The sequence below is a fragment of the Rhinatrema bivittatum genome, chromosome 6 (assembly GCF_901001135.1).
Source record: "Rhinatrema bivittatum chromosome 6, aRhiBiv1.1, whole genome shotgun sequence".
NCBI classification, from domain to species: Eukaryota; Metazoa; Chordata; class Amphibia; order Gymnophiona; family Rhinatrematidae; genus Rhinatrema; species Rhinatrema bivittatum.
This window is the reverse complement of record NC_042620.1, coordinates 234,889,071-234,912,005: the sequence shown is the minus strand read 5'-3', so window position 1 is coordinate 234,912,005 and position 22,935 is coordinate 234,889,071. Positions and strand designations below refer to the sequence as shown.

At 46.9% G+C, this 22,935-nt stretch overlaps 1 protein-coding gene across 1 annotated transcript in view; it reads left to right on the top strand.

The window, feature by feature from the left end:
- The window catches only part of LOC115094012 (centrin-2), a 30,346-nt gene extending 8,243 nt beyond the window's left edge, over nucleotides 1-22,103 (top strand). Inside the window, exons 4-5 of the mRNA XM_029606611.1 lie at nucleotides 10,195-10,332; nucleotides 16,002-22,103. Coding sequence (XP_029462471.1) covers nucleotides 10,195-10,332; nucleotides 16,002-16,091 — 228 coding nt within the window. The 3' untranslated portion in view covers nucleotides 16,092-22,103. The remainder of the gene's footprint in view (nucleotides 1-10,194; nucleotides 10,333-16,001) is intronic.
- The last annotated feature ends 832 nt before the right edge of the window (nucleotides 22,104-22,935 follow it).

The window sequence follows — 22,935 nt, the reverse complement described above, 5'->3', positions numbered from 1 at the left end:
ATCCTGCACAACATGGTTTCCAAAAATATTTTAGTACTGAGACCCTTGTAACTTCACTACAAGATATTGTCTTCAGAGGAGCTGAAAACAGCCAAACTTACTTCCTAGGCATGCTAGATATTTCAGCAGCCTTTGACACAGTTAATCATAAAATCCTCCTTGATAGACTAAATGAAATAGGCATTAAAGACTCCACACTGAAATGGTTTAACTCTTACTTAAAAAATAGAACCTTCAAAGTAAAATTTCTTAACGAATCAGAACCAATCGATCTCTACTATGGAGTACCTCAGGGATCCTCGTTATCCTCAACCCTTTTTAATATTTATATGCTCCCTTTGTGCAGAATTCTATCAGGCCTCGGTCTAACACATTTTGTCTATGCTGACGATGTTCAGATTTTAATACCGATCCAAAAATCTATCGACCAAACTCTTAAGCTCTGGGATATATACCAGTCCGCCATTGAAAAGGTATTAACCCAAATGAATCTTTCCCTAAACAGTAATAAAACTGAAATTCTATACATCTCAGCCAAATTAAGCAAGATTAAAGAGCTTGAAATTCAAGAAGCAGCAAAAAATTACCCCATCTCCCCTAGAAGTACGAGATCTCTGGATCCTCATAGATTGCGAATTCTCAATGAAATCTTGCGTTTAAAAAAAATCATAAGCGATGGTTACTTTAAATTAAATATCCTCAAAAGATTAAAACCACTCCTATTCCCAAAATATTTTAGAACTGTTTTACAGGCACTTGTCCTGTCAAAATTAGACTACTGCAACTTACTATTTTTAGGCCTACCCACAAATATTACAAGATCATTGTAACTTCTACAAAATTCAGCAGCTAGACTATTGACAGGAACTAGAAGATCCGAACATATCACCCCATATTGAAAGAACTTCACTGGCTACCAGTCAAATACAGGGCCCAGCATAAAATCTTGTCCCTAATTCATAAAACACTCTACAATGAAAACATTGAATGGCTAACTTCATCACTTCATTTTCACATCCCTTCTAGAACTACCAGATCAACCAGAACAGGGATGTTGCCAATTCCTTCCCCTAAAATTGCGAATTTAAATAATGTAAGAGAAAGAACTATCTCTATTGCTGGACCCCAACTATGGAACTCTATTCCACAGGAATTACAATTAGAAGCAGATATCAAACTATTTAAAAGGGCATTAAAACTTGGCTTTTTAAACAAGCCTTCCAAGAGCTGTTAACACAATGAGTTCAAACTGCTATCTAATTGATTACATTTTAGGATTATTTAGCCTACTATTTTAATTTACTATTTTATTTATGTACATTATGAAACTATCTACTTCCTTTCTTCCTTTGGAAATGCAAATATTTTTAAATACATATCTGCTAACAACTGTAAACTGATTTAATATGCTCGCATGAAAATTCGATATATAAAAATTATTAAATAAATAAAAAATAGTGGCTACAGATGCCAGTCTCTCTGGTTGGGGGGGGCAGTGTGCCAGTCACAGTCGGTCCAGGGTTGATGGTCTCAGGAGGAAGCATCATGGTCCATCAATCGCCTGGAAACGAGAGCGGTGCGGTTAGCGTTACAGAGGTATTTTTTTGTTAGTCTTTTTTTCTGCTCTTGCTTAATCGGGCAGTCGCGTCCTGTCTGTCAATGCGATAACAGTGGCCTATATCAATTGTCAAGGGGGGACCAAGAGTCATCCAGTGGCCTTGGAAGCGGAGCAGCTGGCGGCCTCGTACATAGCAGGGATCGACAACGTGCAGGCGGATTTTCTGAGCCATCAGAGGTTACCGTATTTTTCGGACTATAAGGCGCACATAAAAACCTACGATTTTCTCAGAAATCGGAAGTGCGCCTTATAATCCGGTGCGCCTTATATATGAATTTTTCTGCTGCCACTCCTTTTATATTGTCTTTTTTTCTGGTTTTCTCTCCATCTTCTTCCCTCAAACACACAGGCATTTCTCTCTCTCACACACACACAGGCTCTCACTGTCACATGCTGTGTCTCATACAATCATTCATACACTCAGTCTCTCACTCCCACATGCTGTCTTGCTCAAGCACAGGCTCTCACTCACCTCTAGGCCTCCTCTTCGCGGGTCGCCGCAGGATGGGCTCTGCAGTGGCCCTGCTACCGGGCCTCCTCTTCTTCTCGGGCCGCTGCGACTTGAGATTCGCAGCGGTCCATAAACGCAAGTGCTGCTCCACATCTGCACGCGCTGATGCTTCCCCTCCTTCCCTCGCGGCTCCGGCAACGTTTACTTCCGGGGACGCACAGACAGGAAGGAGGAGGAGCATCAGCGTGTTTAAACGCAATTTTTTTCTTGGCGGCCGCCCACCCCTCGCTACGCCACTGCTGCGCCTTATAATCCGGTGCGGCTTATATATGAACCAGGATGCATTAGCAGGCGCTTTTTGATAATGCGCCTTATAGTCCGAAAAATACGGTAGTTCCCTGTACGTACCTGGATCAGTCCAGACCATGGGTTATGTCCCCAATCCAGCAGATGGAGTCAGCACAAGCTTCGAGGGGGCGTCACCATATATACTACTACCCCCTCTGCAGGAGTTCAGTATCTTCTGACTCCAGCAGATGCGAGTAGGGGACTCAGGGTTTCTCTCCCTGTGGTTGTAAATTAATCTTTTCCCTTTTTGCTTCCTCCTTTTCTGGGCTTCTGCCTAGTTTGTCTGGTGGATCAAGTTTTTCTCTTTTAAAAAAAAAAAAAAAAAAAAATCTTATTCAAAGGCAGGCTGTGGGGAGGCGTGGCTTACCCCCTGTGTTTGTTTCCCCTCCCGGTGCTGAATGCTAGTAGTTAGGACGGGGTAAGTGATATTATATATTTTGTTGTTCATTTTTCTTTGCAGCTCTCCCCAACCCCGGGGCCTCGCGGCTGCCGGTGGTGACAGTCTTTCAGCGCTGGTGTCTCGGGCAGCCTCGTGGGCTGCTGGGACACACAGAAAAGTTTTTCTTCTGCCGGGTTGTGAGGCCAGGAAGGCCCCCCCGCGCCGATTTCTTCAGCGGGCAGTGCAGGCTTTCTGGCCCCCCCGCAGCGGCGGTTTTTCGCGCGGCCACCCTCCCGAGCCTCAATTTATTTATTTTTTTTTTTCTCTCTCAGCCGGCGTTGCTCTCGCGGGGTGCTCCCGATGCCGCGGCCGTCGCGTTGCTCGGCCTGCGGCGAACCGGGATCCAGGATCTCCCGCGAGGGCGTCTGCGCCCGGTGCCTTCCCGGGGGGGAAGGCACCTCGCGGTCCATCGCCGATTTGGTGTTGCTCTCTTCGATGCCCGGGAGGCGCGGGCCGGCCCCTCCCCCATTCCTGGCGGGAACGGCGGCCATTTTGCAGGCACAGCGCCCTGAGGAGGATCCAGAGGCGCTGGAGGAGGGGGATTGCGATGCGGTTTCTCCGCCGTTCTTATTGCCGGAGCAAGGCCCGCAGGGGCAGGGTCCAACGGGGGTTCCCCCCCCGGAGCCCCCTCGGGCAGGCCGGGGTTTTCCCCGGAGTTTGTTTTGCTGATGCACACAGCCTACCTCCAGGGGTTGGAGACTCCTGCGGGGCCTCCCCCTCCCAAGATCCCACGGACGTCCCCCCCGGCACAGGCCCCCCCCCCGCCCCGGCGGGCGCGGGGGCCCCTCATGTTCACCCTCCAGCTCGGGCCCGCTTTTCGGCTGCGGCTGTGGGAGCGGTGTCAGGACCAGCGGATCCGGGGTCTGATCCTCCGGATGGCGGACAAGGAGACTCCATGCCTGAGGGTGACGACCCGCGCACGCGGCGCCTCTTCCAGAGGGACGAGTTGGATGACCTCATTCCACTTATAATTCAGGAATTGGATCTGGACCCACCGCCGGACCCGCCTGCTCCAGTGGCGCCGGCAGTCGTCATTTCTTCAAAGAAGGGGGACCCGGTCCTGGCGGCCCGGCGGCCCAGGGCTCGAGCTTTTCCCATTCACGAATCGTTCCTGCAGCTCCTCACTGGGGAATGGGATACCCCGGAGGCTGCTCTGAAGGGCAGCCGGGCCATGGAAAAGCTCTACCCCCTGCCGGAGGATTTCCTGGACCTCATTAGGGCTCCGAAGGTGGACTCCGCGGTGTCGGCGGTCACGAAGAGGACGACGATACCGGTGACAGGAGGTGCGGCCTTGCGGGATACGCAAGATCGCAAATTGGAGGTTTTCCTGAAGAGGGTCTTCGAGGTCTCCGCTCTGGGTATGCGGGCAGCAATGTGCAGTTCCCTGGCCCAGAGGGCGAGCCTTCTCTGGGTACAACAGCTGCTCACGTCGCAGGAACTGCCCGCGGAGGAGGCCGCCCAGGCGGACAGGCTAGAAGCGGCGGTGGCGTATGGGGCGGATGCCTCGTACGACCTGTTTCGGATCCTAGCAAGAGCCATGGTGTCGGTAGTGGCGGCACGGCGCCTCCTGTGGCTTCGCAACTGGGCGGCGGATACGTCCTCCAAGTCGAGTCTGGGCTCCCTTCCATTCAGAGGTAAGTTCCTCTTCGGGGAGGACCTGGATCAGATCATCAAGTCTCTGGGGGACAACGCGGTTCATCGGCTGCCGGAGGACAGATATCGGCCTTCGCGAGCATATGCCTCTTCCCGGACCAGGGCCAGGGCGCAACGGCGCTACAGGAGCTACAGGCCATCGGGCTCTAGGCCCGCCGCCTCCAGGCCACAGACCTGGTCACGTTCCTTTCGTGGACGGAGGCCCGCCCGCACCACCCCCGGAGCAGGTAACCCCCCTCCTAAGCCTTCGCAATGATGTCAGGCTCGCCCACTCCGCCAGTCCCAGAATTGGGGGACGGCTGGCGTTTTTCTACCAGGAGTGGGCGCAGATCACCTCGGACCAGTGGGTCCTAGACACCATAGAGCACGGCTACGCATTGGAATTTGTCCGTCCTCCACAGGCAAGGTTCATTTTCTCCCCCTGCGGGTCGGTGCTCAAGAGACGGGCGGTGCAGGCGACGTTGGACAGACTTCGGGAAATAGGGGCTATCGCCCCCGTGCCCTCCGGAGAGGTGGGCTCGGGCCACTATTCCATTTATTTCGTCGTGCCAAAGAAGGACGGGTCCTTCCGGCCCATCCTGGATCTCAAGGAAATCAACAAGTGCCTCCGAGTGGTCCGGTTTCGCATGGAAACACTGCGGTCCGTGATTGCGGCGGTACATCGGGGGGAGTTCCTCGCCTCTCTGGACCTCACGGAGGCCTACCTGCACATTCCCATCCGCCGGGACCATCACAGTCTCCTCCGGTTCAAGATCCTGGACCAGCACTTTCAGTTCATAGCGCTCCCGTTCGGATTGGCGACGGCACCGCGTACCTTTACCAAGATCATGGTCGTTGTGGCGGCAGCCCTTCGAAAGGAGGGCGTGCTGGTCCATCCCTACTTGGACGATTGGCTCATTCGGGCGAAGTCCTTCAACCAGGGACAGGCAGCGGTGCGCAGGGTGGTCCAGTTTCTACAGTCCCTGGGCTGGGTGGTGAACTTCTCCAAGAGCTCCCTCGTACCCTCGCAGCGCTTGGATTTTTTGGGAGCGTCCTTCGACACCCGGCTGGGCAAAGTCTTCCTGCGTCAGGACAAGGCGCAATCGTTGCGGGAGCATGTACTGCGGTTCTCTGCCTTGCAAGATCCCACCTCCTGGGACTACCTCCAGCTCCTGGGGGTGATGGGTTCCACCATCGACATGGTCCCCTGGGCGTTTGCGCATCTCAGGCCCTTGCAGTGGGCGCTCCTCTCCCGTTGGAAACCGGTTTCGCAGGACTACCAGATGATTCTCCCACTTCCACAAAAGGCCAGGGACAGCCTGGGCTGGTGGCTGGAGCCGTCGAGTCTAGCCCACGGAGTGTCTCTCGACTTGCCCAATTGGGTGATAGTAACCACCGATGCCAGTCTGCTGGGCTGGGGGGCGGTCTGCGATCGAAGCGCCACGCAGGGGACGTGGTCCGCGGTGGAGGCGAAGTGGTCCATCAACCGTCTGGAAACCAGAGCGGTCAGGCTAGCTCTGCGACATTTTCTGCCGCTCCTTCGGAACCGGGAGGTCAGAATCCTATCAGACAATGCTACCACCGTGGCCTACATCAACCGCCAAGGCGGCACGCGCAGCCCGCAAGTAGCGCTAGAGGCGGCGCTGCTGATGCAATGGGCGGAGCGTCATCTCGTTCGACTAGCGGCCTCGCACATCGCCGGAGTGGACAACGTGCAGGCGGACTTCCTCAGTCGTCAGCTGCTGGACCCCGGAGAGTGGTCTCTGTCCGAGGAAGCGATGCAACTTCTAGTCCGGCGTTGGGGTGCCCCCCACTTGGATTTGATGGCCTCCGCTCTCAACGCCAAGGCTCCTCGCTTCTTCAGTCGCCGGAGAGAGCGCGGCGCGGAGGGAGTGGATGCGCTGGCCCTTCCGTGGCCGTCTCATCTTCTTCTATACGCGTTTCCACCATGGCCCCTGGTGGGCAGAATGCTTCGCAGAATAGAAAGTCATCAGGGGACCGTAATCTTCGTCGCTCCGGAATGGCCCAGGCGGCCTTGGTTCGCGGACCTGATACAACTGGTGATCGACGGGCCAGTCAGACTGGGGCACCTCCCCCGTCTCTTACGTCAGGGCCCGGTATTTTTCGATCAGGCAGAACTCTTCTGTCTTGCGGCCTGGCTTTTGAGAGGCGCCGCCTTCGGCGCCGGGGATACCCGGAGGCGGTAGTGTCCACTCTACTGCGGGCTCGTAAGACATCGACGTCGGTGGCCTATGTTCGTGTCTGGAAGGTGTTCGAGCTGTGGTGTGCTAGTCAGGACACGAGACCTACGAAGGCTTCGGTACCTCAGATCCTGCAGTTTTTACAGGCGGGGGTGGACAAAGGACTCGCCTATAATTCTCTGCGGGTGCAGGTGGCCGCCCTGGGTTCGCTGTTGCGTGATGGCGGTTCCCTGCTACAGCATCCGGACATTGCGCGTTTCCTCAAGGGGGTCAAGCATTTGCGGCCTCCAGTACGGGACCCGTGTCCCTCCTGGAGTCTCAACCTGGTGCTTCGCTCCCTGTCGGGACCACCGTTCGAGCCGCTGAGCACTGCTACGATCAAGGATCTCACCCTCAAAGCGGTATTCCTGGTGGCCATCTGTTCCGCTCGCCGCATCTCGGAGCTGCAGGCTCTGTCGTGTAGAGAGCCTTACCTGCGTTTCTCCGACTCTGGAGTGTCGCTTCGCACAGTGCCTTCCTTCCTTCCAAAGGTGGTGTCTGCATTCCATGTGAACCAGACGGTGGAATTGCCGTCTTTTTCTTCCTCCGAGCCGAAGGCTCTCCGACTATTGGATGTCAGGCGCACGCTGCGTCTCTATCTGGAGGCTACCAATGAGTTCCGGACTTCGGATCATCTCTTCGTGCTTTGGTCTGGTCCCAGGAAAGGGTCTCAGGCCTCGAAAGCGACCATTGCGAGGTGGTTGAAGGCGGGCATTGCTGCTTCATACATTGGGGCGGGGCGGTCTCCCCCGCCCGGCATTGTAGCTCATTCTACTCGTTCTCAGGCGGCTTCCTGGGCGGAGGCTCGTTCGGTCTCTACTCAGGAAATCTGCAGAGCAGCTACCTGGAAATCGTTACACACGTTCTCGAGGCACTATCGTCTGCACCTCGCCTCCTCAGTCACGGGACATTTTGGCGAACAGGTTCTCCGAGCAGGCCTCGCAGGACCCCACCCGATTTAGGGAAGCTTGGGTACATCCCATGGTCTGGACTGATCCAGGTACGTACAGGGAAAAGAAAATTATTACTTACCTGCTAATTTTCGTTCCTGTAGTACCATGGATCAGTCCAGACGCCCACCGCACTTGGGTCTTTTTCCTTCCTGCTCGACTCTTCTCTACGGGACTGTAGTGTGATAGGGCTTTCCCGGCTCCTCAGTCGCACTGTTTCTCACAGCCCCCTTCACGTTGGCGTGCTGTTTACGCAGCGTCCTACCCGTTGGTAGGACGGTTCCAGTTTTCTGTTACGGTTACACGGTTTATTGTTGCCGGTTCTTATAAACTTGATCCACTAAAGGGGTTCTATTTCTACTCGGGCTTTGATATACTCGATACTGAACTCCTGCAGAGGGGGTAGTAGTATATATGGTGACGCCCCCTCGAAGCTTGTGCTGACTCCATCTGCTGGATTGGGGACATAACCCATGGTCTGGACTGATCCATGGTACTACAGGAACGAAAATTAGCAGGTAAGTAATAATTTTCTTATCCGAGAGCTCTCCGATGAAGCAATGAGCCTCATCTCTCGTAGATGGGGTCCTCCCCATCTGGACTTGATGGCGACTCAAGGGAATGCCAAGGCTTCATACTTCTTCAGTCGCAAGAGAGAACATGGAGCAGAAGGATTCGACGCACATACTGCTCTGTGTTTCCTCCATGGCCTCTAATAGGCAAGATTCTCCGGAGGGTAGAAATTCATCCCGGAAAGGTAATCTTGGTGGCTCTGGAGTGGCATGAAGACCCTGGTTAGCAGAGCTAGTCAATCTAGCAGTGGACCGCCCCCTGCACCTGAATCGTCTTCAGAACGTTCTGCATCAAGGCCCTATATTTTTTGACAGGGCAGATCGTTTTTGTCTTACGGCTTGACTTTTGAAAGGTGGCAGTTGAGGAAGAAAGGCTATCCTGATGATGTCATTACATCCCTGCTTCAAGCAAGGAAGACATCTACTTCTTTAACTTACGTCAGGGTTTGGAGGGTTTTTGAACTTGGTGTCATGAGCGGGGAGTCCTCCCTCATCAGTTCTCAGTGGGCTCAGATTTTGGCTTTCTTGCAGAACGGTCTCACAAAGGGATTGTCCTTTAATTCCCTCCGGGTGCAGGTGGCGGCCTTGGGGTGCCTTAGAGGCAAAGTTCAGGGGGCGACTCTGGCAGCTCTTCCGGATGTGGTCCGTTTTTTCTCCATGGGGTGAAGCATTTAAATCCCCCAGTCCGGCCTGTATGTCCGTCATGGAGTCTTAATTTGGTGCTCGTTTGTGTGAGGCCCCTTTCGAACCCCTTAAGAAGGCCTCTTTGAAGGACTTAACTCTGAAGAGGGTGTTTTTGGTGACAATCTGTTCCTCTAGGCGAGTGTTGGATTTGCAGGCCCTTTCTTGCCGGGAACCTTTCCTACGCTTTTCGGATTCAGGGGTCTCTCTCTGAACAGTTCCATCCTTTCTGCCGAAGGTTGTTTCAGCTTTCCATCTGAATCCGTCTGTGGAGCTCCCGGCTTTTACTGATGCCGACTTGGAGACGCCTCATGTGCGAGAGTTGTGGCATCTAGATGTCAAGAGGGTTCTTTGGCGTTAACACCTTTCGTCTCTCAGATCATCTATTTGTCTTATGGAGCGGCCTTAAGAAGGGCCAGAAAGCAACCAAATCATCTATAGCCCGCGGATTGAAAGAGGCCATTGCTTCCACATACATTTGTCGGGGGCGGCCTGTCCCAGAGGGTTTGAAAGCGCATTCGACTAGGTTGCAAGCGGCTTCCTGGGTGGAAAGTCATTTGGTTTCGCCACAGGAAATTTGCAGGGCGGTGACCTAGAAGTCACTGCATATCTTTTCCAGACATTACCGTTTGGACGTTCAGGCTTCGGACGTCAACAACTTCGGTGCCAGCGTCATCCGAGTGGGACTCTCGAAGTCCCACCCTAGTTAGGGGAGCTTGGGTACATCCCAGCAGTCTGGACTGATCAGGGTACGTACAGGGAAAGGAAAATTAGTTCTTATCTGATAATTTTTGTTCCTTTGGTAACATGGATCAGTTCAGATGCCCGCCCGTAAGGGTGTTCAGTGTTAAGAGAGAGTCCATTCAAGCTATCGCCGCATTCTTTTCTTCTGGTTATTTTTCAGACCGAAGGAGGGTACAGGTTTTCCTTATCCTACGCAGAGTTCATGTGACATGCCTGTTCAATTGTTACATATTTCTGCTTGGCAATTCTTCATAATGAGGAGCTGCAGGTGGCACACCGGTTAAGGGGGAGGGGGGGTGCTCTCAAAGTTTTTCTCTGACTCCATCTGCTGGAAAGGAGGCAAAACCCAACAGTCTGGACTGATCCGTGGTACTACAGGAACAAAAATTATCAGGTAAGAACTAATTTTCCTATCCCTGAGTGGCTAACTTTCCTATGTGGATATATTCTAAAAAATTCAAAAAGATTGTGCAGTATAATGTATGGGGGTTTTTTTTGTTTTTTTTTTTTATTGTTAAGGCTGACAAAGATTCCAAAGAGGAAATTCTGAAAGCTTTCAGACTGTTTGATGATGATGAAACTGGAAAAATCTCATTTAAAAACCTAAAACGGGTTGCCAAAGAGCTTGGTGAAAATCTAACAGATGAAGAACTACAGGTTTGGAAAAATTACTCTGCCCGTGTGAATTGTACATTTATGCAAATGGAGTTTTTACCTATAGTTGAAGGTCTGACTCAGTAAAAATGAGGGGATCTTATCTGTATTCACCTGTACGGATTGTGTGCCCAGTTAACAGCAAAACATGGTTTAGAACAGTATCTCAAGCTGGTTCTGCAGTACGACCCCCTCCCCCACCCCTTTCAGCCAGTCTGGCTTTTAAGTTAATCCATATGCATGGCATAGATCTGAATGCAATGGAGGCAGTGCATGCAACTCTGTCTCATGTATATTCATTGTGAATAGCTCAAAAACCAGTCTGGCCAGAGGGCTTGAGATTCACTGGTTTAGAAAACTGGGCTGGAAAGACAGTTTCCAGACTTCATGAGAGCAATATTCAGCCACAGGCCAGCTTGCAAAGTTGTCACTGAGTATACCCGACTGTCTTAAAGATAGTTGGTTACCTTTATCTGGCTAACTTTAGGACTAATCTGTGGCACAACCAAAGTTAAAGGAAAATATCTTAATAGCAATAATCCTTTAAATATTATAAATGCTATCATTATCAGCTCTCTATGGAGAAATATTTATTTATTTAATACTTTTATATATCGAAGTTCGTAAGGACATCACATCGATTTACATGGAACGGATAAATATGGTATCAGAACAAATAAGGTACAAGAGTTTAATCCACTGTCTCTTGCCCGCAATGGGCTTCAGGCATTTTCAGTATAGAAGCACCAATGAAACAAATCATTTACCAAAAATTCTCCCTATTTTTGCACTCATAGCAATAAACACATTTTTCTTTTATTATTGTAATCCAAAATTCAACTCCACATTTCTCAAAAATTAGAAATCTAGAAACCAGTCTTCCACTATTAGTCTCAATCGCACAACATGGCTGCCAAGAATTATACTTGGCTTTGACTCCTGATATGGCCCATGTTTTGGCAAGACATGCCGCCTTCAGGAGTTCTTTTAACTATTATCTACAAGAAAAAAATTATATATGTAAAACATCAATGAAATCTTTCAGACTGCGTTATTTAACCAAGAGTAAAATACAAATCATGCACACACCAATCCTCGGTTAAACTTGCGTGTTATAGTACCAGCGTATTTACACCAAGACCTATCTGGTCCATATCTAAATAGCAGATGCATAACAATCAGATTATTGACATGTTCACGTCAGGACCTCATATGGTCCGTATTTAAAGAGCAAACACAGCAATCAAAAACGTTCTGGGGGCAAGACTTTAAACAAAGGACCACTGTTTTCAAATACAATGACGTCAGTTTAAAGGAAAACTGACCAATGAATTTCTTTATTTAAACCATTGGGTTCTGTCATATTGAAATAATGTATTCATTTCTGTTCCTTCTGTAATAAATCAAAATCACCCCCTGTGGAAGAAAATTTCGGTTCTGTCACTGCAAAAATAAAGTCCGTAAATGTATGTTTACTAGAATTAGAATGTTGAACTGGCGGGGCTTCCAATTGCTCACGATTAATTGCACTTCAGTGCGCTCGATCACGCGTAACCTCAAAGATCGCTTGGTTTTACCAATATAAAAAGATGACACGGGCACCATATACAATAAATCACCTCAACTGAAGCACAAGATGTTAACTGGTTCAATACAAAATTTCCATTCCTAGAAAAGGGCAAAGTTGTTGCTGAGAAACAGAACAACTACCACAAGAGAAGTGACCAAACTCAGAAATGATTTTCACGAAATTCAGAATAAACCCCTTGATCTTTTATGCTACGTCCCCAATGAAAAGCAAACATATGACCATTATCAAAGATTTTTTTATGCAAACCTGCCACTGTGGAGTATATGGAAGTACACGCGATTTTTGCTTTCCTAGCGTGTATTCAGATGAACTCGGGACTAGTGAATTGTGCTACCCTGCCAGCAGATGGAGACTGAGCAAGCTGACGTCACAATATATATATTCCTGCAGCTTGCCAGTATTCTTCGCGTCTAGCAGATGGTGGACGTGCATCTCCCTGTGGGGAGTACTTCGGGTTTTTGGAAGGAGAAATTTGACATAAGGAAAAGAGAGCCTCGCTCTTCTGCGGTGATACTAAATGGTCCCTCCCCCGGTTGAGAATTCCTGAGGTGATTTCTGTGGTCCCTCAGAGGTGTGCCTTGATCCGGTAGCTGGGTTTCCCAGCGTGGACTTAGCTGCTCATTCAGCTGAAAGGCAGCTGGTGCAGGAGGCCAAGCTTGGTGGTGACAGTAGATGCCCACTTCCTTCCTCTTCCCCACCCCCCTCGCAGACGGAGACCATCTCTGTACTCTGTCAGAAAGCGCTGAGATCAGGTAAGGTTTAAAAACAAAAGAAAAGTTTTACCTTTAGAAATAGAGACAGAGGGGTTTTTAGGACTTCCTCTGGCCTCCGTGCTCATTGCTCCATCCCAGTGTTCGTTCCTGCTCCGGTTGGGGAACTGGGCAGCACGGCGGGTTGAGCAGCCTTGGTGGGCTAGAGCAGCTAGGCTTTTTGCTTGCACACTGCGTGATTAGGCCGCAGCAGTGTTTTTTCGTGTTCTTGTGCGTACTTTGCTGCCCTCTACAGGCCATTGCTGTGCGCAGTGCACCGGCTCTGTGCACACGTTGTGCACTTGATTTTTGGGCGCACCTTTGCGTGCACAACTTTTGAACTTTTTTAAACACTTTTTAGCTTGGCACACAAGTTGTGCGTGTGCCTTGCTGCGCTTACTCCTCTGATGGCACTGGTAAAGAAGAAGCCTAAGCGCCTTTCTCTTTGTGTGGCCTGTTATATTAGGGCTTCTCAGCCTGACCTGTCTTCTAATGTGTTAGTACTGTTCAGAAGCTCAGGGAGAATTGTCTTCCTCAGATTTTGCTATGCCTGGCTTCTCCCATTCTGATGCTAGGTTGGTTACAGCTTTGGCTGGAGGGATGCCAGATCTTGGTTCTCCCTTGACTGGCTCTTCTGTAGGAGAGGGAAGTTCTGTGGACCCTGCTAAAGTTCCTTCCGGGCTGAGTCTGGATCCAGCTGCTTTTTCTTGGCTGGAATTTTTTTTCAAGGCTTACAGGTGCGGTCCTCTGCTTCACCCAATTCTATCAGGTTCAACCCTCAGCTGGTAGTTCCTCCCTTTTCCACTCCTATGCTAAAGCACCAGAGCTCGCCTCGGCTCCCTGTGGGTATTCCCAACAGGAATTCAGATTGCATTGATGATTAGGCAGATCCTGATTCCCTGTAGGATTGAGAAATTCCTCCAGGACTGGAACCGTATCGAGTCATTTTGTGGTTTTTTCATAGGGATGAACTGCCGACCCTGATTTCCCATACTTTGAACTGGGAGTTCCTGGTTCGGATGCCATGTCGGAGCTGAAGAAGAATCCCATTTTAGTTTCCTTGTGTAAAGCCTTTTGTTTTTTCCTTGTGCTGAATGCCATTCAGGAATTGATTGATCTTGAGTGGGATGCCCCAGAGGCAAATTTTAAAGGGAGTCTGACATTGGAAGGCCTGTACCCCCTGGATCCGGCTGTGAGAGAGCATTTGTGTTTTCCCAAAGTGGATGCTGTGATATGTGTCGTCTCTAAGTGGGCAACTATCCCTGTGGAGGGAGGAGCGGCCTTGAAGGATGCATATGATAGGAGGATTGAGGCTATCCTTAAGCCTTTGAGGCAGTAGCGATGACTTTACAGATCACTTCCTGTTGCACCCTTGTGGCATGATCTTGTCTGCTTCTCTCTCAGGAGGTTGATGATTCTGGAGGGAATTTCAGAGCGGTTATTGAGCCCGCTGCCGCCTTTTTGGCAGACACGAGCTGCAATTTGGTCTATACCTCGGCCAGAGGAATGGCTTCAGTGATAGCGGCCAGGTGTCAACTCTGGTTGTGAAATTGGTCAGCTGGCACAGCCTCCAAAGCTACATCCCACTGGTCCTGAGTCCATTTGTCTACATGCTAGAAAATGGAGAAATTACTTACCTGATAATTTTGTTTTCCTTAGTGTAGATAAATGGACTCTGCATCCCACTCTCTGCTGCTGCATGCATGTGTCGATAGTCCTCCTGTGGGGCTCTGGGTCCCAAGGGATTACTGGTAAGTATTCATCCAGTCCCTAGATTGGGGTACCTAGGTTCTTACACGAGTTCGGTGTTTTTTGTTGGTTGAGTACAGTTATGGTTGCCTGTTATTAATCGTCTGTCCACAGTTGCTTTTGAAGAGAATACTGACAGGCTGGGATCACTGCAGGGCTATATATACTGTGACATCATCTTGCTCAGTCTCCATCTGTTGGCAGGGGAGCATAAACAAGCTGGTCCTGAGTCCATCTGTCTACACTAAGGGAAACAAAATTATCAGGTAAGTAATTTCTCCAATTGCTATGAGTGCAAAAAAAGGGTGCATTTATGGCAAATGATTTTCCATTGGTGCTTCTATATTGAAGTCCATTGTTGGCAAGAGATAGTGGATTAAACCCTTGCACCATATTTCTCCATAGAGAGTTGGTAATGATAGAGTTTATAATATAATATTTAAATGATTATTGTTAAGATATTTTCCTTGCACCTCTCTTTTTGTGTTTGATATTTAACGGGGAGCTGTTGGTGTTTTTACATTTTGGGCCCAACCAAAGTTAGCTAGATAAGTTATTTGGCTAACTCTGAATATTGAAGTTGGCCAGATTTGAGAGAGAGATTTTTTATTTGCATTATTATTTATATTCTGCTTTTCAAAGCGGATTGCATTCAGGTACTGTAGGTATATCCCTATCTCCATAACTTATCTGCTAACCTAACTCTGCCTTGAAATGCCTCTAGGTTATTTTGCTGATATTTTTTCGGATAAGTGGCAGAAATATTCAGCATTGAGCTGGATCACTTACAAGCTATCCGCTATACGTTGTTGATCATGGACCTGTGTTCTTTCAGGGTGGTTCAGTATTTTGAAAGTACAGATTTGCTTATTGGAATGTTATAATGTCCTATACTGGAGGTTCCCAAATCTGGTTCTCGATAGTCATAAACCAGTCTGGTTTTCAGGATTTTCACAATGACTATACATGAGTTAGATTTGCATGAAAGTTCATAAATGTTCTTTGTGGAAATCCTGAAAACCAGACTGGTTTTTTTGGCCCTTAAAGACCAGATTTGGTGACCTCTATTCCAAACAGTGCCCATCTAGAGCATGGTTTACAGATACGGTGAAGCTTGTACTGTTGCTGCCTCTGCCAGTCATTTTTCTGGATGAATAGAAGGCTTTGGAGTTTCTTTGTTTGCTATATTTAATAAGCACTGAAAAAAGAAAAGCTAATTTGTTTGCTGGGAAAGTTAAGTGCCTTTCTTTCATTTGGGTACCAGAAGAACAAGAAATTAGTGATGGGCTCAGTGGTAGAAGCACATCTTTAACTCATATCCTAAAACGTTTCCTGAATTGTAGTCCACTGCTATAACTACTAGGCCATTTCTCCTCCCTTCCCTTCACTGGAAACTGAAAAGTAAAGAGTGATAGCTAGTGCTGTCTCTCAGATGTATAAGCAATCCAAGACAGCTCACTGTGCTTTCAGAGTATGGGCTGACTTCTTTCAGAATGTAATTTGTAGGAATAGCGAGCCAGTCGATGATCTTGTCGCTGGATCATGTCCAACTAGCTCTTATTGGATTGCTGCTGTTCTTACAGGAAATGATTGATGAAGCAGACCGGGATGGTGACGGGGAAGTCAGTGAGCAGGAATTCCTCCGAATTATGAAGAAGACCAGCCTTTACTGAGCAGCGGTTTCTTGCATGTCTTTGACATCTACTTGCTATGTTCTGCTAGGAACAGCAGGCTTCCTCCTTGTTTGTTAGCAAAAATGACAAATGGGAACATTTTCCTCTAATTCTATTCAGGCTGCTGTTCGGATATAGGGGTTTGTCTTCTAACACATCACTGAGTATCTGTAAATGTTTCCTGATGTAGTGTACATAATTCAGACTGTTAAGTGTTCTGGATGTAGACAAAGTGTTACTTCTTTGCGTAGGCTTGCCATGCAGCTTGATGTATGCTAGATTAGTTTGTGTCAGAACTTTGAATAGTACTGTTTAGGCCTCATTTGTTCTTGTAGAATCTCGGCAGGTTTAATGTTGCTAGAATAACTGTAGATTCCCTGACATAACATGTGCCCAGCAGAAGGCTTCATTTAATTTAATTTTTGCGCCAGAGTTCAGAAAGCTCCTGTTCATGGGCACTAGCAGCATTCCCAACTCCTTCATTCTGGATTTGGGATTGTAATTCCTCAGTCAGCAGCATAAGGTACACAAGGAAGATGCCAAGGGGGGTCCATATTCAGCCACTGAGCGGCTAGTTAAGTTAGCCGGATACACCAGTTAGCCGATTAACTGCTTAACTATGCTATTGCCTGCCCCCCCCCCGGAACTCTCCCAACTTAACCAGTTGTATTTTTAGCCGGATAACTCTTTATCCGGCTAGAATATAGCCGGGTAAACTTTTTAAAATAGCAGATTAGCCATTTAGATGAATAACATTTCAGTTATCCATCTAAATGGATTTTGAATATCTACCCCCAAATGTTTTAGGGGCTAAGGACCAAAAGGTTAGTGAGGAATAGACTTTGGGGGGGGGGAAAAAAAGGCATGTTAAGCAGTTAGTAAATATAACTGCACCCAAAAGAGGGATGTTTTATCTGATGCACTACCATGTGCATATTGCAAGTTATTTGAGTAGTGTAAAGCTAGAAGGAATTTTTTTGAAGACTATTTAAACTAGTGCCTCTCTTGTGATACATTATTGTGACTTGCTTATTGCTAAATTCCTAGTTTTGATCAGAAACTTGTGTCTTTAGTATATAAAGTAAGATTTGTTGTATTATGGGACCATTTTTCTGCTAAAGTAGATGCAACGTTAAATGTAACATAAGTAATTGTAATAAGGCTACTTTGTTAGTAGGACCCATTCCATATGATAGCTTCTGGGAATGGATGTAGAACCCCTAGTATACCAAACTGTGGTAAATGCTTTTCTTGAGCTCTGTTGCAGTGAATTTGACCATTTTCTTCCATGTGCAGAGAATTTAGAAAATGTATATCGTAGCCCTTTGATTTTTTTGATGGTTTTTGAAGATACAAAGGCAGCAGCTGGAATTTAAATTTTTTTTTAGTTAAATGTAAAGAATAATTTATATGGCCTTCTAATGGGCAGCCCTAGTATCCTACCAGTGAGAATATATTTTAAGTTTGAATCTAGATACTAAAAAGGTTATTAGTATGCTACTAAAGTTGCACTTCTGAGCACCAGGGTCAGTGATGTTGGTCTTATGCTCTCTTCTATTGAATGAGTACTGAGCTGATGTCTTGGATACCTTGTGCTGCTGGACACAAAATGGATGAGAGCAGCAATTTTTCCAGCTGATTTACTAACAAATTATTTATCTTTCTATGTATAATTAGTGGCCAGCCAAGAGCAGATTGTTAGCTGCCTGGATGCTAGGGCTGCCTGTCTTATAAGGACAAGGAAGTTGTTCTATAATCCATTCATAGTTTTTCAGCCATCTTGGTTTGTAATAATAGAATAGCATCATTTGAGTGGGAGGCTTTTTGTCTTGGCCTTTGACTAGTTGGCTAGCTTCTGGAATTATAAGCACTACCTACTGTGTATCAACTCAAAGTTTGTGCTTTGTATGGTGTTTCTCTCAGCAGTGTTCCTGAAAGTGGTCATGTTCTGAATGGTTTCAGAAATAACCACATAAAAGTGCAAGGCAAAGAGTGGGTAAAAAGTACAAACAATTTTATTCAACAAAAGATCAAACAGAATAGAAAACTGCTTGCTATGAGAATACTCCCAGCATGACTCATGAGGATCCTTGCTTTCTCAAGGGACTGACTGTTTTTTTAGCCTCGTTCTGTATGCCTTTGTAAATCACCATGAGTGCTAGTTGGTCAAATACCATGTAATCCAATTAGACTGTGTTAGTAGAGCTAACATAAATAAGATTTTTTGCATCCCAGTCTCTCATTCCTTTTCTGTACAGCAAGCAATATTTTTGCTGCTGTTTTATGTAACTTGGCTATACTACAGTTCATGAGGCACATATGTGATATTTTTAAAATTTCATTATTCATTGGATCAGATGTATTCGGTATATGTAATGCAATCCATTTTTAATTGATGGTGGGTATAGCTATGTACTTCTGGAATATTACATCATTTACTGAGGGTATACTTATCTTTAAAAGAAACTGTTATTACACGATGAAGTGCTATTTGGACAGTCTGAATGTTTCTTTCAATAGTCATAGGGAGGGTAATATTCTAACAGCCTGCATGGCAGCAATGTCTGCATGCGTGTTGTGCACAGACTTTGTCGAATATTTTCATAGCAAATTGATATGCATCAGTTTGTTTTGAAAATCTTGGGATAATTGGCCAGGTGCATGCTTGGATTACCTCACCCAAAGTCATATCTGCTCCAACCTGGGTGCAACTTGTGCAGGGTAACTTAGGTGTAGGCATGAAAATTGCAGCTCCACCCCCTGGAATGCTGCTTCTTCTCTATACATTCAGTACTGGGTTACACATTATTTTTCTTAGCATACAGACAGGTGGATCCAAAACCAGTGGGTTATGCACTTCTGCCAGAAGATGGAGACAGAGCAAAGCTGACATCACAGTATATATATCCCTGTAGTGACATCAGCCCCAGTATTCTCCATCTCCAGCAGATGGTGGACATATATCTCCCTACTGGGGATTGCTTTAAAGTTTTGAAGGGGAAAAGAAGGAAATTTAATTTGCCCTCCTCTCCTGTGGTGATACCTTATGGTCTTTCCCACGATACACCCGACAGGGTGGTCCTATCTTCAGGTGCTCGGATTGATGACAGTAACCTTGGAGTTGGTGCCATGGGCAAGGCCCCGTATGTGTCTACTTCAGCATACTCTGCTGTCTCGTAGGAACCCACAGTCTCAAGACTATTCGATTCGGCTACACCTACCAATGGAGGTCTGTTCTCAACTACAGTGATGGTTAAAAGCGGATCATCTCAGAAAGGGGGTTTCCCTAAGATTACCGGTCTGGCAAGTGCTTATGATAGACATGAGCCTCCAGGGTTGGGGAGCTCACTGTTAAGAGCTAACGGTGTAAGGGCGCTGGAGTGCAGAAGAGTCTCTCTTGAACATCAAGCTGGAAGCCCGTGCGGTCTGGTTGGCATGCTTGCGGTTTGATTGATTGCAGCGTCGAGTGGTCCAGATAATGTCGGACAATGCAACGACAGTGGCTTTCATCAATCGGCAGGGAGGAATCAAGAGCCAGCAAGTGTTGCAGGAAATAGACCAACTTATTAAATGGGCAGAAGTGCATCTTCAGGAGATCTCAGGTTCGCACACGGCAGGAAAGACAATGTAGGAGCAGACTTTCTCAGCAAACTGGATCCAGGAGAATGGGAGTTGTCAAACGAGGCGTTTCAGCTAATTGTGGATTGCTGGGGCCTTTCTTTCCTGGACCTGCTAGCAACTTATTGCAATGTGAAGGTTCCTCGATTCTTCAGTCTCAGGAGAGACCCAAAGTCCTTGGACATCGATGCTCGCATGCAGGACTGGCCGGAGGGCAATTGCTGTATGCTTTTCCTCTGTGGCCCATGTTGGACAGAATGGTTCAGAGGGTCGAGAGTCACAGTTCGATAGGCCTTCTGGTGGCACCAGAATGGCCCAGGAGACCGTGGTATGCAGATCTGTGAAGGCTTGTAGTGGACTCTCCCCTCCCGCTTCCAGCACACAGGAATCTGCTACAGCAGGGGCCTATTCTTCAAGAAGATCCGAATCTATTTTGTCTTACAGTATGGCCCTTGAGAGGGCTCGTTTGCTGAAGCGAGGATATTATGCTGCAGTGATTGCCTCCTTGCTAGAAGCGAGAAAGGTCTCCACTTCCTTAGCCTTTGTGTGGGTTTGGTGAGCGTTTGAGGCTTGGTGTGAAGATCGAGGGATTCTTCCTTGTTCGGTTAAGATTCCGCTCATTTTGGAAGTTTTGCAGGATGGATTGAATAAAGGGTTGGTCCTTAATTCCTAAAAGGTACAGGTGGTGGCTCTTGCCTGTTTCTGAGCTCAGGTGAATAATGGACCCCTGTTGGCTTATCCAGACGTGGCCTCTATCTTGAAAGGAGTGAAGCATCTTAGTCCTCCCTTGTGGTTACTGGTGCTCTTGTGGAGTCTTAATCTAGTTTTGGATTTTTTAGCGGGCGCTACCTTTTGACCAACGCGTAACTTTCGACATTAAAAATGGTGTTTCTTGTGTCAATTTGTTCTGAGTGTCAAGAATCCGAACTACAGGCCTTGTCTTGCCAGGAGCCATTTCTTCAAATGACTCAAAGGGTGATACTGCTGCGTACTGTTCCTTCCTTTTTGCTAAAAGTGGTCTTAGACTGATTCAAGTGAAAATCCATTTCCCTGCCATCTCTGGACAGGACAAGAAATGCGGGGGAATATCGCCTGTTACGGCCCTTGGATGTCAAAAGGCATAATCTTGAGGTATTTCGAGTTTTTTCTGAACCTCTCAGAAAGACAGACCGCCTGTTTATTCTCCATGGTGGGAGTAAACAGGGTGAGCTCGCGTTGTAGGCTACAAAGCCCGCTGGATTAAGGAACTAGTCACGGCCACGTATGTGGACACTGAGCAGCCATTGCTTAGTCAGGTTAGAGCTCATTCCACTGGGGCTCAGGCAGTGTCATGGGCGGAAGTTAGATTGTTTTTCTCCCGTTGACATTTGCTGAGCTGCAGTGCGGTCCTCCTTACACACCTTTTCCAGGCAGCATCGCCTGGATGTGGAGGCCCAGGAGGAAGCACGTACGGTTTTGTCTGGACCGTGGACAGCCTCACGCCCTGTTTGGGAGTAGTTTCCCACTGGTTTTGGATTCACCTGTCTGTATGCTAAGAAAGGGGACATTACTACTTACCTGATAGACAGGTGAATCCAACTTCCCACCCTTGGCTGCCAAATGGTTGTGCTAGGGTCCTTCTGCATGGCTGTAAGTTCCAGGAAGTGCTAGTAAATGTTAAACCACTCCCTAGATTAGTGTTCTTACACACTTTGTCTGAGCTCAGTGTTTTCCTGTCTGCTGAGTGCTGGAATGGTCTGCTGAGTGCTGGAATGGTTAAATGGTATCCTGCGGTGATACCATTAAACCAGTCCTCCTTCCCAAGGAGACAGCTAATAGGAGGAACATTTGTATACCGGATGTGTATATGTATGTCTTCTGTCTTGCATTGTTATCTAGTCCTTTGTTTTGTTTACAGAATTGCTTAAAAGTTATGTGGTAAGGACATGTTACTTATTTTCTTAAAGTCAGATCAGTATTGGGGATGTATGTGGGTTTAAAAAAAAAAAAAAGTTTCCATATATTTGAACTAAATGCACATCATTCGTTTCTAGGCTGCAAAGTGCACATATCCTGTATACTGTGTCAAAGTTTGATTTCCTGAGAAAGCAAAAGTGAAAGGTGCAGTTGTACTACTGGCTGCTTTTTCTTAGTGTGAAGCATTTCTCAATGTTTTAATATGTACATAGTGAAATAGGGTGAAACCTAGTATGGCTGACATCTTTTGTGCAATGGATTTTTGTATATTTGTGATTTTTTTTCCTTTCAGTTACATGCCATTTGTCAGCAACTATATTTGGGCTTATTTGGAGTAAATTAACAAAAAATGGATGTGACTATATAGTCCATGCTTGTATTGTGCTGGGTGACTACACAAGCTACATTTATACACAGTCTACCATGATTAAAAAAAAATATAGTCCTTTTTTTAACCTTACAAAATAATTTTGTTAAAACTGTTTAACTGATAGGGTTTAAACCTCAGTTTTTAAATTTACGTGATATGGGCAGGGAATCTATTTGTTTTAAATTCTAATGCCAGAACCAATGTTTTCAACAAAGGATGTGTTCAGCCCTTGTGTGCAAGGGAAAGAGGAGAAGACTGGAGAGGAAAAATTGCTGCTTCCGGTATTTGGGCTTCTCCAGTTGGTGCCATGGACTGTCTCTGAATAAACTAATCTTGAGGTGGGATTGTCTCTTTATGATACTACTTGGCCCCATGCTTTTCCAGATCTCCTGCTACTTTGATCCTTTTGAGGACCGAGAGGCTCATCAAGGTTTGCTTTGCAAGTTGTGCTGTGTTGTGATTCCAACGGTTCACTGGCAGCTGGAAGAAAAGTGGTGACTGTTTTTTGTTGCATGACTGTTCCTGTGTTTTGTTTTTCTTAATGTGATATTTCAACCTTGTTATTGTAATTGAGCATTGTCCTGTTAAAACAATATAACAGATTCTGACCAGCTGATGCATATTAAATTTGAATAATTTGTAAACTGTTATAATACAGTTGTTATAAGTGTCATAAATCTTAAACAGTTTTATTTTATGGTCTTATATCGTTGTGGGCAATGTAAGCAAACCAGACACAGGGAAGAACTGGCACTACACCAAAAGAAGAATGATAGGGATTTGTAATTATTCAAGACTTGATCCTTCTCAATGAGATGTACAGTGGATCCTTGACTTGCGAACTCAATTGGTTCATGAAGGCTGGTAGTAACTCAAGTTGGTAGTAAGTCAAGACTATTT